The sequence below is a fragment of the Nanorana parkeri genome, unplaced genomic scaffold (genome assembly GCF_000935625.1).
Source record: "Nanorana parkeri isolate BGI_ZX_2015 unplaced genomic scaffold, ASM93562v1 scaffold524, whole genome shotgun sequence".
Lineage (NCBI taxonomy): Eukaryota > Metazoa > Chordata > Amphibia > Anura > Dicroglossidae > Nanorana > Nanorana parkeri.
The window spans coordinates 994,552-1,012,714 of NW_017306792.1; the positions used below are offsets into that span (position 1 = coordinate 994,552).

An 18,163-nucleotide genomic window follows, 5' to 3' on the forward strand; every position below is an offset into this window, starting at 1 on the left:
TAGATAGATATCTATATATAGATATCTATCTATATATATACTGTTTATATCAGAAATTTGATCTGATGGGGCAGGGTGATTGATTTAAAAAGCAGCTGGGACTCCAGTGGTTAAACATAATTTAATTCTTTAATTCTTTACAATGCATTCAGCTCAGTTGTTGAAATCAGTTTAAACACTTGTATTGTAACACATTTTACATCTCTATGTTATACTTCTGATATGAAGACATGTGGATTACCTGCTCACTTTCATTTAAGACATAAAATTAGAAACAATTTTTTCTGTCCTACATTTGTTTTATTATTGCAGCTTTATTAAATGTTTTTTTGTAAGTTAATAGTTTTCTTGTTCGTTAAGGGACACCGTATTCAGTAATTCACAGACTGTTGGATTATACTGGAGGAATTTGACACCGGCAAATAAAAAACCCATTGCCAGCCAGGTTTTTCACTTCCCACTCACAGCATGCTTCATTTTTTTTGTTAGTGTCCAAGGACAATGGACGTCTTGTAACAGCTTACATATTTTCCTATCCATTTTTTTTTTCAAAACAATTATTTTACTTCAATAAAGCCATTAAATACATGCTGCTGAGCTGGGATCTTTATGACACTATCTGGATTTATGTATCCATTCCACAGCAATAGTTTTATGACTGTATCTGGGCCCCACTGGACCGAACATTACAGTGCCTGCCTGAAGTGTTTGCTTCAGGGAATAGGCTTTGCTTGTGGCACTTTTACACCTCTGTTTATTGTGTCTTTATTGTTAGCTGTAAAATGCTTTTTGGGTCCAGAGCCATGGCACCGCCTCTGGTGTTACTCAGTCTTTGAAAACTCTTTAATGAGTATGCTGTGTGGGCCACGCATTGGGAGCTACTACATTTATTGGTTGGAGTTGAGCGCCATCAACATCCCCCTTTTTTCATAGGTTTTCACAGAAAGGGTTAACATGTGTCAGGGTTTCTTACACTTCCTTGTCAGTTGCTTGCCGCATTGCGTGTTTGCAGTGTCTCTGACACTGCATGTTCCTCTTTGGCACCCTTTTATGACCAGTTCACTATTTATCCATCATCTTGTCCATTCGGTCTCCACCATTGCGTGTGTTTTTTCCCCAGACATACACTATAATTTTTTAAACCACGGTATCTAAAAGGGTTTGTATTTTGCTTTTAGTATCTAGCGTTCCAAGAAAGAAAATAAAATAAATTAAAGAGGAAACCTGCCATGAGAAATCATGGAGATTGCCATTACCAATCTTTCCATCTGAAAATACTAGTTGTTTGGCTGTCATACATCTTCAGTACTTTGAGCCACTGACCCAGAACAATTGTTTTGACTTTCCTCTTACTTTCTTGATCTGTATTCTCATTTTAGATCCGTGATCTGAAAAGCAGAGAGTCAGATTAAATTGTATTTACACTTTTGCAGTCAAATTTGAGAAAACCCTACCATATGTTTGTTATGTGTTCCCATTCACACCGCATAATGAGAAATAGTTTTTAGTAACGTATTTCTTACCTTTTAGATGTTTTTATTATGAAGGTCTTTGTGCAGCTTTCAGGCTACTCTTTGCAGTTTGAAAGTGAATATAGAGGGTCAAACTCAGACCCTTTGTTAGGACAGATATTGTTCAAATCTAGTTTATAAACGTATAATGAGATATGCCAGCACAGTACAGACAGGGTTAATTAGAGTAAACATAACTTCCCCCAGCCCCCTCCTTAACATTAGATAGGGGGGAAGCTAGGTAGGATTTGTAAGCAAGTATAAAGCACTTAAAGTGTAAGCAGCCGTTTTTATTTTTTAGCTTATGCTGTGTGAATGAGAACATATAACAAAAATAAAATAGGTGTTATCCCAAGTTGGCTGCAAAAGTAGAAATACACTTTAAATCAGAAGTAAAGTTGGAAACATGGCTAACAGGTAGGGTTTTTATGAGGAACGAGACTCTGTGGGGTTGATTTACTAAAGGCAAATAGATTGTTCATTCTGCAAAGGAATTTGCACTTTGCAGGGGCAGTTTCCCTCTTAACTTAGTGAATGAGGTGAAGCTCTGCTGACTTCCATCATCCAATCATGTGCAAGCAAAAATACAGTGTTTTTTTGTTTCCTTGCATGTGATTGGGTATCCTTGAAATGTTACTACATTAAGTAAGCTGAGGGGAACTTCCCCTGTAAAGTGTAAATTCCCTTGCAAAGTGAACAGCCTGTTTGCCTTTAGTAAATCAACCCCTGCATGTCTCTTCTGTCATAATTAATGAGTTGTGTATGTGTAGCTCAGTGCACAACCTCTGCACAGTTCTGTGCTGAAATAAATGAACCCCTGTGCACATGTGTAGAAGTTAAATCATTCCAGCCTGGCAAATCAAGAGGTCGAAGACGCTGAACCCAGAAGAAGACTGACACCGCAGCGGTGGAGGGGATCACCTGCAAGATAAGTCTGACATAATGTGCTACTATGCACAGCATATTAGCACATTGTGGCTAACACTTCCGGGTGGGGGGGACGAGGGCATTTTTGGTTTGGTGGTTTACTACTATTTTTGTTAAAGAGTCCCCTGTTTTCTGACATGAGAGGTCTATGTGAATTTAGTTGTTACCCGTGTTAACTATCCATTGAGGGAGATTTAGGATAGTGCTACAGGGGTGATTCTGAGTAGCTCAGCTGTGCTACTGAAATCTCACATGACTGGTCTATTTATCTGTCTAATGAGACTAATCTGCTAACAATTTCCCAAAAATCTCCAGGAGTAGCACAAAAAAGGGATTTTTGTTCCAGGATGTTTTTATAGTCTGTGAATGCATTTTCCTATATTGTTAACAGAAGTATAAAACATTTAAAATCAGTATATATATATATATACAGTGTATATATTAGTGAATGTAAACTCTGTCAGAAATCCAGTGAGCGTGTAATTTCCTGTGCACTTTGTCTCTGCTGCACTGAAATCTCAAGCAGTTTTATTAGCCCTTTGCAGTTCAACTCTGTGAAATATGGAGAGGAAATGTTCTTTAGTCTTAACACACCTCTTGTCCTTGGGTGACAACTCCATAGATACAATACATTAAGTGAGCATTGTCACCCTAGGACAGGGGTAGCCAAACTCTGGTCCTCCCAGCTGTGGTGGAACTACAAATCCCATGAGGCATTGCAACATTCTCACAGCCACAGACATGACTCCCGGAGAGAGATGCATCATGGGATTTGTAGTTTCACCACAGCTGGAGGACCAGCGTTTGGCTACCCCTGCCCTAGGACACGAAGCTACTGGCAGGATCAGCAGGTGGAAATAAAGGAAACAAAACCGGGAAAAAAGAAAACTAATACGTCCATCACATTTGAGAAATAGTAAGCAATATATTACATTTTATTATTTCTTGGGTTTAGATACACTTCAAGCATACATAAAGAATATAAAAAAATTTACAGTAAAACAAAATTCCAAAAATTCTGTGCATTGCGGGGCAGTAGTTTGGAAAAAAAGGTACACCTGATTGCAAAATAACATAAAGAATCCAAGGCAACAATTTTATAGTTAGAACACATTTAAAAAAGTGTTTAACCTACTATGGAAACTCAAACCACTGCCAACCTTGTTCTTATTGTACTAGGTCTCCTTTGGGGCCTATACTAATCTTTACCTATACTTCCCCCACCAAGCCTGCAAGGTCCCTGAGAATTATCTAATTTTATTTTTAATTTTCCAGTAAATAGTACACCTCCACCTCCATTTACCAGCATATGTAGTTCCAACAATACAGACTGCATGAACGAAACATGTTAGAGGTAGGAGCTCCAGCAGAGCAGGTCATGCCTAATTGCTGGGAATAAATAAACTTTACTATGGGATATTTCAGCTTGCAGTTTCTATTCTTTTGGACTATATTTATTGGAAAAGGGCTTAAGCATGCTGAGGGTTGACCTGCACATGTAGTGGGAGTGCTGTTTGGGGAATAGGGACCCAAAACAGATGTAGGGATCACTGTGGATTGCAATGTCCATTGTGGGGAGGAAGGTGGTGAATCATTTTCTCCTCTATACCAATAAGTAATAAAACAGGGTGTAATTTTTAATGTTTATTAATAACTGTAAGTGGATTTCAGCCTTGTACGTTTTACATATAAACTAAACCTATTTGATTTAGCAGCTTTTTTTGCATGTGCAGTAAAAGTGTATGTAAATAGAAGAAAGTATTTGTTGTAGACTATATTATCGTTTGGGGCAATCCACAACTGAAAAAATATTATATCAAATACGTGCTTCCTTTACCATTTTAAGTTTCATATTAAAAAAAAAAAGTCTGTTGAAGCTGAAAAAGGGGAGTCATTTGACATCCATATTTGACATTGTTCAGCTAGTGATGACTCACAAATGTAGATACTCAATCATTTCATATGCACCATGTTATATGGTCTTTCTTAGCTTTTCATGCCTACCATTATGTTTACTGTAATCATGTAACTTGACAGCCTGTCATATTTAAAAATGCCCTCCATTACCTTTATTGCTTTTAGGCAAATGTTATGAAAGTAAGGCCATACGTACTCTCTGAAAATATGCCACAGTTTCTTCTAAGTGCAAAAATCTCACATCGCCTTTACTATATACAGTATCTATCTACAGTACTTGTAAAAATAGTATTTCATTTTGCATGTTATCCACCTGAAAGTACTAGAAAACATTTTTCTGAACTGTTGTGAAATAATTGATGTAGCCATAGAGTTAATGAGCAACAGATCAGTTTGTAGCCTCATAAAATGTAGATTCTTAAACTGGCAGAGGGCCACAAAAAGGTGCAAAGGATTGTATGCAGCCCAAAGAAACATCAGCTTGACATTCGTGCTATAGAGCAATGATGTTGAAGAAATTAAATACAACACAGTAACCTAAGGCTTTTCCTGGGTGTTTTGAGAAGCTTTGTGGGTGACAGCTTATATTTTCTTATGGCATAACTAGCGTTCATCATTTGTTATAAAACCCATTTGACCCTAAGTAACCTTGTAATCATGTACCCTTGCCTTTACACATTATCAGTGTACACTTACACCCATTACATATATACTCATTAGTGCTGTTCTTTTTCCATTTTCTATTATTTATTAAACATGAACTCCAGGAAACAGGCAAATGCACAGTTGAAATACATACTGTATATCTAAAGTAACTCACTTAACAAAAGATTGGACCTCCACCACAGTTAAACATTGCAACTTTGACTAAGATGCTTGCAACCTGCTGATTGGACATTAATTAAACAGCTTCTGTAGAACCCCCAAGGAAACAGACTGCCCTCACATGCCTAATTTTAGCTGTCCATGGGACAGAAGCTCCTTTCCTTTGGTATACATACTATGACTTGCCACTGCATTGATTCATGAAGAGATGGAATGTCTGAGCGGTTCTGCCAACTCCTGTAAACCATGGAGTGGCTAATTCAGGCTTCCTGGCTATAACTTGTCAGTGTTGAATTACAACAGCTACCAGTTGTAAGGGATATAAACAGGATCCTTATTGGGGTGCAATATATGCTGCCCACCTTTCACCACCAATTTTAGGGCTGCATTATAATTATGAAATCCAGCAATAGAGTTCTTCTCCTGGTGCTTAATTCTCTGTAGTGAAAACCCAGCAGCAACTGTGGGACTCACTTCTAAAGGCTGGGGTAGGTGAGCTAAGCTGCCAACTTAGATCAAGACATCTTACTGCTCAAGGTCCAAGATATGGTAATTGGATAGAGTTTATAGAAAAAAATAAGTTAATATAATGGTATGAGGAAAGCAGATATTTAATTTAGCTTATATAGAACTCATTTTAAAAATGTCAAACCGTTATATTTCAATTATCCTTGTATGTTGCTCATTAAGGTGTTGTTTATGGTTGAACCTCTTTTCCTTCCTTTGTAGTGTTGCTGTTTCAAGGTCAAAAGATGTTCCATCTTTTGGTCCACCTTTACCCAAAAGTGTGACATTTCCCAAATCAGCTGTTTTCAGGGATTTTCTTCTTGCCAAAGTGATCAATGCAGAGAATGCAGCACACAAGTCAGAAAAGTTTCGAGCAATGGCTACAAGAACACGACAAGAATACTTGAAGGATCTGGCAGAAAACTTTGTTTCAACAGCTACTGTTGATAGTTCAGTAAAATTTAGTTTCATCTCGCTTGGAGCCAAAAAAAAGGAAAAGGTGAAACCAAAAAAAGAGGCTCATTTGTACAGCACATGTGCTATTGTTTGGAATGTTATAGCCCGGGACTTTGGACTTTCTTCTGACATTGAATGTTTTCTTGGAATATCCAATGAGTTTGTGGTCCTTGTTGAGAAGGAATCCAAAAATGTGGTTTTTAATTGCTCTTGTAGAGATGTAATTGGCTGGACATCTGGATTAATGACCATCAAACTATTTTATGAACGAGGGGAATGCATTGTTCTGTCTTCCACAGACAATTGTGCTGAAAGTGTTCAAGAGGCTGTTCAAAGACTGGAAGTGAGTATCTGTCAATTTATTTTACTACACAGTTGAAGGACTGATTACTTGACTGCTTTTACTATTAAGTGGTTACTTTAAATCTGGGGTTGTCTCCAAAACAAAAGAGACAATAAAAATCCCTGATTCCATTTAAAAAAAATTATCTGATATTAGGAGAAAACATATAGGTATAGGCAAGTAATCCAAGGTATGAATCTTTCAAAACTAGTAAGTAGGATTCCCAAACCTTTTTGACATCACATCCTTATATCTATCAAATTGCTCAAATACCATACAAACAATGGGGTTTTTTCCAGATGACATTAACCACAATGTGAGGTATACACAAAAATGCATACAATTCTCAAACTTTTATTAAGACATGATAAAAATCCATAAAAACATATAAAATCATTGTCAGTGAACCATACATATATGTTGAAGACCATCAGCATGTTTGATTGGACATAAAGTGCCCCCTTGACTTGCTACATAACAGTTGACAGTTGGAAAATAGTGATGTCCCATAATATGGAAAAAATTGGGTCACAAAAACCCACTATTACTAAAATTATCGGGAGAGGTCCAGATTACAACTGGTTTCACATTCTCTGCTTCTTCAGGAAGTTAGGGCCACTTATCAATGTATCAAAATGAGCATACATAAATGGTTACACAACAATTTATTAAATGGGGTTACCGCTGCCAGTAGGGAAGCGCACACATGTATCCATAGAGGGGAACGAAGGGTCACCCAGCCAAAGTTCCTAAAACGTGCCCTGTATTTGTGGTGGGTCTCTTTATGTATCATAGTGAAGCGTATATGCTGCCAGCGTCCATGACTAGACACACATAGCATGTACAGTATCTGTGGATACATGCATGTTGTAATCTTAAATACCCAGTCAGTGCCTTAAATGATCCACGGCCATTGCATATGGGTTTTGTAGCTTGCCATTAGTTTGGCGCATGCACCTTTGTAGCTTAGGGTGTTATCACTGTGCTTGCCACATTATAGTTTTTTATCATTGTTTTTTTATGCAGAATCTGAACATATATATTACATACTGCTCCTTATCTGTATATAAGGCACCAAACTGTGTTTTATTGATTTTACATGCTTATTGCAAATAGGGACTACAGTTTATGCACTGAATACATGTGTCTGTTATAAAAAGTACATGGAGAAATCACGTTTGCTGGGTGTATAAACATCTGCACACTCATGCAGACTGCAACACTTTATAGTGATTTCTCCCTGTTCTTGTGCCTGTTATTTGATTAAATCCAGCCCACAACCTGTATAGAGACCGTGTATGACATGTTGTGTGTGCCATTCCTGCAATTGCTCCCTCCTTGTATGTTACCACATAACAGCCCTTCCAGAGACAACTATGAGTCGTAAATAAATCTGATTTTTTTTGTTGCACTTACAAAGTGCTATGCTGTCAAAGCAACATTCCAAATAGTCAAATGCAAACGGTGTATAAATGACAATGGTTGCACAGAATTACAAATCATTGGCAGGTAAAACAGTGGACATATACAGTATCTACTTCAAATATGTATTTAGCTGTTTGCTTGGAGTTCCACGTTACTGGATGGGGTACTTTGGCATCCTGTTACCAAAGCAGCCTGAATGTGTTATTTTTACCACATTGATTTATTTCACAGTGTTAAATGCAGGGAATTGTGTTCATTTACATATGAAGGCCTCTTTTCCCCCCTCTGTTTGGCTATGCCACTAGCTCTGCTAAACCTGAAGAATTAATCTTTTTCATGCATTTGATGCAATAGACATTGCCACGGTTTGTATATCTATAAACTGTACTATCAGCATGATTTAATGGAATGGATGTGCAAAAATGAATTGCCCATACAATTGGCAGTTTTGTGGCAATTTTGAAAGCTTTCCATTAGTTATTGATTAAAAACAACATTGCATAGAACTAAACAGTCCACAGCAATTTGCCACTCAAGTCCACTTGAGGCTTTGAGTGTTTCCTAGTTTTGTGTGATTTGAGTGTAAGATTTGGGTCTTCCATTCATCTCCATAGAGCCTGTTGTCACATCTGCACACTGCAGAACAGGGGCCTGGCAAACAAACAAATGGAAGCCGGGCAGTGGTTAGTGGGCCCATGCCGATCCACCTGTTTTTTTACTTTTTCTTTAATTCAACTAATGGAAAGCTTCAAATCTGTCATATAATTGCCAAATATGGGATCAGCTTTAGACATAATGCTAAGGGGGGTTCAAAGGGGGACAATTGTAAACAGATCTGTGTGATCAGTGACCCCAACTGTGATTGCTGTTTCTACTTATTAATCAGCCATGTGCTCCCATTTTTCTTTATTTCATATCTCATTCTCAAATGTGAACCTCATGGAAAATTGAAGATTTTTTTGATTTTTAAAGAAAACAAAATATCTTAATCCTTGCAGTGAGGCTACCCCTGCACTGCACTGCAAGGGTTGAGTGTTCAGGTTTTTCTAGGTTAAATAAGAAAAAGTTACATACAGTATACTTACTCGAACCTCAGATCCGACGGGTGTGACACCATTCCCTCCAGCCGGTCTCTTCTGATGCTGCAGTGATGATATGTCCCTTGGCATCCTCATGTTTTATACGCTGTATAGAATGTGATGACTCTAGGAACCTTAGACTGTAGAGGAGGAGCGAGGCTCCAGGGATCAGGCAAGTATAACTTTTTTTTTTTTAAACCTAGACACAAACAAGCACTTAACCCTTGCAGTGCGGGGTAGCCCCACTGCAAGGCTTAAGATTTTTTTCTCCAGAGTTCTGCTTTAACGGGGGTCTGTTTTAAAGGGTGCTGTGGCACATGGCACAGGCACCGCATTTTTCATAGTGGCAGATCCTTGACTGCATAGTAGCTGCTCACACATTGAAGAGAACAAAGATAAAACAACTGGCTGGCTGTATTTAGTAATTCCACTCATTATTTTAAAATGATATTCTGCTGTTCAATTAAGACAAAGTTCCAAGTTAGGCCTAAAATATTTTGTGGTGTTTACTGAAAATTGCTACAACCCTGACTGTTGAGGATACAACATGCTATGTCTAGACTGTTTTTTTAATTAATTGGATATCTGTTTTTAATTTTTTTAACCCTCTTGTTACTAGATAGTCACTAGGGGCTGTGAAACCAAAGAAATGATTCTGAGGAGGAACAGTCTCGGTCAGCTTGGCTTTCATGTAAATTTCGAAGGAATTGTTGCTGATGTGGAACCATTTGGGTTTGCATGGAAAGCTGGGTTACGGCAAGGGAGCCGTTTGGTTGAAATTTGCAAGGTGGCAGTGGCAACTCTGACTCATGAACAAATGATAGACTTTCTTCGTACTTCATCTACAGTAAAAGTGGTGATTATACAACCGTTTGAAGATGGCTTGCCAAGAAGGTATTTTTTTAATAATTAAATTTTTCTACCTTTTGGTTATATTTCAGTCTTTGCAGTACATTTTATTACAGCCTTAAATTAACCTAAAAGTATTTTAGTTAAAATATTTTGTTTTATTACATATCATTTACTTGTGTTTTCCTCTTTTTAATAAAAGCATTTTTAACATTAGCTAAAAGCATTTTTAGCAAATGCATTATTGCCTAACAAGTGTAACAAGGGTAGAACAGGTTTTACAGTAATATAATGATTATTGTTTTTCTTGTTATTGTCAGTCCAGTGTTAGACATTTCCCTCCTTCTGTAAGATTTAAAAGGGATTCATGTTAGACTCATGGAGGTTGCCATTTCTGAACTCTCCTTATGTAAACATAGTTCCTTGCCTGGTATTCTGAAGTTTTTGGCTTTACTGCTTGAGTTGCTGACCGGAATGAGTAGCGTTAAAAGTGTTATTAAACCCAGGAACTATTAAATGGAATGCAGTAGCAACACTCACATGCTTGGTTTATTGCTGTTTAATCTCATCCTCCATGCCCCCATTTCTGGAAATGGGGAACTAGAAGATATTCCCAAGAACAGTCCCTCCTATAGCTACACTAAAGGGTGACTCCACTGCTTTGCCGGGTCTTCCTGGAGCCCCAGTGTAGCCACCCTTCACGCTCCTGGCTCAGACTACAGCTGCATGTAAAGAGCCAAGACACACAGACAGCCTTCACTGTAATACGTATATAACCTTGTCTACCACTGTTTACCAGATCTTACATTCACAGCTGGTTTCCCTGTAATTGGCTCTCACATTTGTGATGTGTACAGTGCATGCTTCCCAACCATGGAGGAAGTGTTTTGGAGAGTGATACAGCAGTGGTCATATTTTGAAAAAGTAAAAAAGATTGACAGCTCTTATCTCACTGTCTCTGCACTTTCCTAGCACAAAGCAAGGCTCCCCTTCCAGTTGTGACTTTACTTGAGGCTGGAAAGTGTAGAGACAAGCCCATTCTCATCAAAGAGTTAAATGTGGCATAGTAGTTGGTCATCAAAGTGGAAATCTTCCCAACTGACAGCACTTAAAACCTGACAGAGGTTTTAATCCTTCCCACACTATTCAAGAAATGTTTTTTTTTAATACGGTATCTTGCTTTTATTTACTAAATGTTCTCTCACAGAATAATTAGGTGCAGTATGAAGGGTAGTTCTACCCAAAAGAAACACGAACAGCAGGAAATAGTGGTCTGCATCAGAATTCTAGCAATTACAAACCTTTAGTGGTCTATGAACTTTGGTGTCTTTTATTGAATATGGCTGCATGTGACAAGATAGCAAAACCCACTGATAGTGCCTACTTTTTATCATTAATTGGATGTCATTTTGTCTAAATAAATATGCTATTACAATGTTAACTTATATTTTCATATTATACTTTTTTTTTCATTTTACAAAGTATTTAGTTAGGATTTCAAAAGTTAATTCTGTCATAAAGAAATTGAAGCTATGTTATCATAGCTGTCACTGGAAATGTGACATTCCTTCTCACTTTTTTATATATTTGTTAAGAAATAGAGTGGTGTTTCATAGCATTAGTTGGTAAAATAAAACTGTGACATTAGGGAGGTGTGAATTCTCTTCTCTGCATTTTCAATGCCAGACTGTGCTACTGATCTTCCATTTTCCTTTTCTACAATTGAAAATTTAAACTTGATATGTCCAGTAAAGCCTTTTTCAGTTTTAGAAATATTAGCAATTTTTAACTAACAAAAATGAGAACTTTAATTTTACAGGTAAACTCTAGGCAGATATGATAATACCAAATTTATGCAGTTATGGATTCATCAATACGTCATTAAACCATTGTTTTTAATGCAAGAAGTATAAGTACCTGGATCTGACCTGCAATTTTCACTTACCATCCACTGAAGTGCACAAGCACTATGACAGGGAGAAACAGTTCAAGGAGCCAATCAATTGTGCTGTACTGGTCATATGCTAACAAGGGACATGCAGGAAGAGAGAGCAGAGTATCATCAGGCCACCCTAATGAGGGATGTGGTAATTTCCTCTGGTCACTGGACCAGGTCTGTGACCAATCTATGTACAAAATCCAATTTCTTTTAGATATTTCAGAGAAAATAGACACAACAATTATGAAAAGTTGTAGTGGTACCTCCAATTCAGACCACACAAAAAAGCTTTCAGTAGACCAAGATGTAAATAGCATTTGTTTTTAAAGATCTTACAATAGAATGGTAGACAAAAGCAAAAATAAATAAATAGATGATGTGCTCATTGCTCAACTACATTATGCAAAAAGTGATCAATGTGCTTGTACGCAATGTTTTCCATGGGGATAGACCTTTCAAGGGGAATAAGAAGATTTGTCTATCTATGGATACATCATTGAATTAACAAAGTTTACATTTTTTTAAATTGTATTTATTGTTTATGTTAGGTGATTTACTGTGTTCAATTCGTCTTCCTGCCAATCTAAATTGGAGGTGCAACTATATTTTTACAATAAATGTTGCTGAAGTTGTTATATGTGTTAGCAAGCACAAAATGTAAATGCTATTTTCTGGTGTGTGTGAGGATCATGTTCTACTAAGTGACATTAAAAACAGGAGAGTGAACACAAAGAAAATGGTTTGCATACCACCCTTTCTATCATCCTCAGCTTTAGTCACTGTCTGTCTGCCCTTGCTTGAAACACCGACAGCCCATGTATCCAAACATGACAGGAAAATGTGCAACAAAGTGATAGGAAATAATGCTTCCATGGAACTATCCAAATGTATAGGATACCCCAGCAGCTGAAAATCAAATGGTCTGTGTAATAGAGAGACAACACATAGAGCCAGCCATTGCTGGCTGTTAAAAACGACACCAAGCCGCAGCAGTGTTCTTGTTTTAACATTAACACTTCTGCGGGCTGCCATTTATAGACATATTGCGGCCCAGAAGTGGTGAAAGAAATGCATAATTAATAATATATGCAAAAATATGCATTTCTTTAATGTTTGCATTCAAGCCTGGAAAGCATTGCAATTGTGATCACCAGGCAGAGCTTGTACTGGGGACGGAGTTTCAGTTAGGAGAGATGGGTTGAAGGACGGATGGACATCAAACTGCATTAAATCATCTCATACAGGGTCCAGCCCATCTTCCCTCTGGTTAAATGTGGTAGAGCTGCCCATATTCTTGCATCTACCTAGAGCGAGGACGGCTGAACGGTGTATGAGGTGATTTAATGTAGTTTGAAGTCCAGCCGTCCTTTCCCCCATTCTCTCACTGAAACTCTGTCCCTCAGTACAAGCTCTGCCTGGGTGAAAATGTGCAGCAGCCTGAGCTCTGCAGCTGTGATCGAGTGATCACAATTGCAATGTTTTCCAGAATTGAATGCAAATATTAAAGAAATGCATATTTTTTATATATATTATTAATCATGCATTTCTTTTATTTTTGCAAAAGGTGAACTTATCCTTTAACCAACAAGAACTTTTGTTGTTTTCCAGTTTGATCTTTGATCAGCAATTTCTAGTATATGCACCTAGAATATTAACATGAGATTTTTTTTATTTATTATGAATACAAAAATAAAGGTAAAGTGCTAAGACTGCCTATATATTTTATAGGAAAAGTGAATTTTAGGGCTGCATTAAAAATCTTAACCTTTTGTTGATTCTGATCACATAGGGGTTTTTCAGAACTCTGCCGAATGCCAGTGGTGGAATATAAAGTTGACAATGAAGGCACGCCGTGTGAATATAAAACGCCCTTCAGACGCAATACTACTTGGCACCGTGTGCAGACTCCAGTCGGACAGCTTAATTCTTGTGCCTCTCCAGTTTTAGGAAGTACTGACAGGTTGCAGTGCCAGCAGTTTCTTCAACAATCACAGGCCGGTATTCCTCGTAGCACATCTTTTGGCAGGAAGATGTCAGACAGTACAAGGTAATGTTTATTCATTGTTGATTTAATAAACAGTTTTTACCCAATTATTTTCAATAAAAATGCATTTATGAGAACTTTTAGGCATTTACAAATAAATCAGACTTAAAGTTTGTATTATTTTAATGTAATTTTTAATGTGTATCTAAACCCAACAAAAATGTGATATAGTGCAGCTTACTTGCCCTAAGATGTGGTGGTTGCATTTGTTTTCTTTTTTTTTTGTCCTTTTTTCTTTCAGTTTCAGCAGACAATAATTTTTCACTGTGCTGTATCAATACAGGAGGAGTATTGTCATCCTAGGACAGGAAATATGTGAGGACTACAGAACACCTCCTCTTCTCCAAACATAAGAGGATGTTCTGTAGTTCACAGAGATGACCTGAGCAGGACTGATAACAATTATTGAGATTTTGGTGCAGCAGTGGCAAAGTGGCGAGAAAGTTTCAAGCTCACTGGACTTCTGACGGGAATGTAGAATTGCAAAATCTAAGAGGAATCCATATATCAAAAAACAAATGTTGCTATTGCCAGGGAACTACATCCACATCTGGAATGCCATAAGACTAGGACAGATGTCCAAAAGAGCGGAGGGTTTTATTAAGCATAATAAGCAAAGTCAGTCTTGGCACGATAACTGCCAATAACGTCCTCTGCCATTTTTGAAGTCCATCTACAGACAGACCTTTATTTTATTATAAGGTGTACATACGTCCCGAATCTAGAACTTGAGAAAGAGAGATATGTTGGTGTCAATTACATGGAGCAGAAAAAGTGGTAGTGGCTTCATGCTCTAAATATTGGGTGTGACTTAACCCCTTGCTGCCACTGATGTAAGGCTTGGGTTGACAGCAGCACTGGCCTTTAAATACACAAATACAACTTAATACAACATTTTTGGATAAAGTATAAAAGATGGGGTTGTGTTGAATAAGTACATATCAAACATGTCAGGCCTTAAAATTGTGTGCGCCCATGAAACAGCGACATACTTTGAAACTCAAAATTGTCCATATGCCACAATTTAAAACCCATTACAGGTAATCCTTTTAGAGTTTACCATGAATAATGGCCCTAGAATGATTGCTTTCATTCTGGTGTGCACAGCATGTGTGGCGCAATTGTCATTTACGTACATAGGCGCACCTGAGGTACAAATTTAGGTAAGTATGTGGGGGTGGGGGCTTTAAAAAATTGTGTTTTTTTTTAATAGGTTATTTTATTAGGGTAGCACCACTGCATGGGTTTAGAAACATTTTGGCCACAGTTCTGCTTTAAGGAATCTTCAAGCCTAAAATGTGTATTTTAACTTGTAACAAAGAAAAAAGCAATTGCGGCTCTGGCAGTGACAGTGTTACAGTGGCACGGTTAAATAGATTTGGCACCTACTCACCGTACACAATGCACACGTATACCACAGTCCTTGTACCCAAAAAATCCTCCTAATTACTGTGCTACAAGTATCATACACATGCATAAACCTCAGCATTAAGTATCCTTTTAACAACATGTTCAGTACATTAGACTTCTTTGTCTTTGGCACATAGAACAAAGTTCTATCATAATGGTAAAATTCATAACCCCCAAGAGTACAGCTGGATTATGTCTCGATGTAAGGGAGGAGCAGGCAGTTCCATACGCAAAGATCACCAAGGCTTTCTAGTCATGTTATCCAGACTCCCATTACATTTGCCAGCTTTCTTGAGGAAAAAATGTGATTAAATATACCCCACATATGTGCTGGTAAGACAGCAGCATTTATCACAAAGCAGTAAAAAAATGAACAAAAATAGATTACATCAGAGATTGTAGCCCGAGAGAGCACAAAGTGGATTAAATTTCCTACTCGTTTTGAACTGTGCAGATATCTTCAGGGAAAGCTGTCTACTTTAATGAGCTTTCCTTTTACACTGCAGAGTAAGTTTGTAGATTTGTGTTAAATCTCCAGATCTAATGGATAAAATGCACAGGTAAATAAATAACAATTTTATGTGAGCATTGGTGCCAGTGCATAAACATCATTATTCTACTGAATTTACCAACTGAAGCCAGTTGGGTAATAGTGGACTTGTGTGCCATCTTTGCAAATGTGGTGGTATTGTGGTGGTATTATCCCAAGCGCAGCACAGCTATGACCCCCCCCCCCCCATGTTACATAAATAAAAGAGCGTTACTTACTATATTTATAATTGATTAGGCACATTTATTAACAGTCAATTTGTTTTAACAAGGGATTAGTGAGGTTGCGGGGACAAGTTAGGGTTTAACTGGCTTGTTTCCTGGGAAAGCTGAGGATCCCAAGGCACTCCTGCATAGCGATAAGAAAAGGAATGGCACTCTGAAAACTAAAACATGTCCATTTGTGTATATATAGGCCATACACTAGGGTAATATCCATTAAAACCTTTAATTCCTGGGTCCATGCAAGCAGAACAAAAATCCAACCAGCTTTCTCAATTCAGGATGACTTGTACAAAAATTTTCACGGAATAAATATGGTGAATGTTGCTCCGCATATCTGTTAGTCGCAACCATGTGTTGACTGCATTTGCATTTCCATCATTTCCATAATTGGGGATAGGGGGTGTTATTCACCTGCACAGAGAGAGGTGTTAAAACAGCATTGTATGTGGCAGACAATAGATCACTCACCCCCCATCTCTGTTCAAGCCACATACAATGCTGTTTTAACACCCCCTAGCTCATTAACAGATTATGTGGATTGGAGCAACATTCACCATATATATTCCCAGATAATTTTTGTACAAGTCATTCTGAGAATTGAGAAAGTTGGTTGGATGACCAGTGAAACGTCTTCAAGAAAAATACAGCAAGTCCAGTTGACTTAACTTATTTTTTACAGATATACCATGACCTGGATGAATGAGAGCCTTCACAGACAATCATTTGGTAGTACAAATCTTTTAAAAAGTTATTGCTAAATTTGGTACAGCAATGCAGTAATTCTAATTGAGTAAAGTTTCACGTACTCCTATATATGACTAAAGAATCTTCAAGCACTTCCAACCCCACCAGCCAATTTCAACACCATCCCTAAAAAGGAAACCAATCACAAAAAGAATCAATCTATGTAATAAAACAAGCAAGAATCCTACACAGCAATCCCAAGCATCATTAATGTAACACTTGATTCAGGAGTTCAATTTTATTGCATTCAAGTACCTTAACTACTAACAGAAATGTATCTTATTTGTGTATCACTCAGCTGCAGATCCTCAAATCATCTCTGAATTCATGCTGACACTGACCTTCCTTCTGGGGGGTGGCTAATTTTGTTCCCCATGGTACCTGTGTGTGTTGTAAAGTAGCCACTGATCCAAGCTCGCTCCCATGATAGACTATACTTTTAATACAAATGAGCTAACTAAACGTGAGATTGCAGACCATCACGGGAGAGGGCTTACACACATATATATATATACATACCTTACGCACTAATAATTCAATGTTTATATTTATTTTTTACAGGCCAATTCAAGATATTGAAGGTCCGCAAATATCCCAGGGCCATATTAATGATGCAAACCAGCATTACAGAAGTTCACCAAGTAACCAGTCTTCCTCCAGTGACCCAGGGCCTGTTGCAAGTGTTCAATGGAGACATCATATAGGATTTGATGGGTAATATGCTATACAATGTCTGTTTTAACCTTCTTTATTTCATAATATTATTCCTGGTTGTATAAATTATTACAATATAGAGGTAAATATTTAGCAAAATATTTCTTCAAACATTGTTTGTGCATTAATCAAAACTCTGGACCATCGCTTTAAAGAGAAGTACTAAACTCTAAATGACCCTGAATATTATAAGATAGAATAATGCTTGCTTTCAGTAAATGCTGTGTACTAGCCAGATGTTCGTGTTCCCAGTGGCAACTGTTGTTTCAAGTCTTTGTTGTGACTTAACCACCTTATTAGTATGCAGCATTGGTCTAAGCTCTAATTTACTATAGATTCCTGTACCAGTTCTTGGATTCAAGCTGTTGATATTTAACCAGTTTAAATTATATATGTAAATGCTCGCACAGATGTACATAAATCTACTCTTGTATGTTTGTCTTCCATGGGAGCATGTGATGAAGTGTGCACATTTATGTGATCTGTACATTTGTTAAGACTATGCTGTCACTAACACCCATAGTCACGCAATGAGGTGCTGAGAGCCAGACACTTCCACTCCCTGGTGACTAATGTCTTTCATACTGATACATGACATTTCTATATATATTACAAGGTTGTTAGCAATTGTATTGTAAATTCCTTTTGTTCTGCAGATATTGAGGTAGATTGTACCAGTGTCCTTCCAGTAAATGGCTC

At 37.6% G+C, this 18,163-nt stretch overlaps 1 protein-coding gene across 1 annotated transcript in view; it reads left to right on the plus strand.

Annotated features, from left to right (window-relative positions):
• SIPA1L2 (signal induced proliferation associated 1 like 2) overlaps positions 1-18,163 on the plus strand; it is a 130,754-nt gene that overhangs the window by 49,303 nt on the left and 63,288 nt on the right. The window contains exons 7-11 of the mRNA XM_018561436.1: positions 1,380-1,402; positions 5,910-6,486; positions 9,610-9,884; positions 13,568-13,825; positions 17,312-17,464. Coding sequence (XP_018416938.1) covers positions 1,380-1,402; positions 5,910-6,486; positions 9,610-9,884; positions 13,568-13,825; positions 17,312-17,464 — 1,286 coding nt within the window. The remainder of the gene's footprint in view (positions 1-1,379; positions 1,403-5,909; positions 6,487-9,609; positions 9,885-13,567; positions 13,826-17,311; positions 17,465-18,163) is intronic.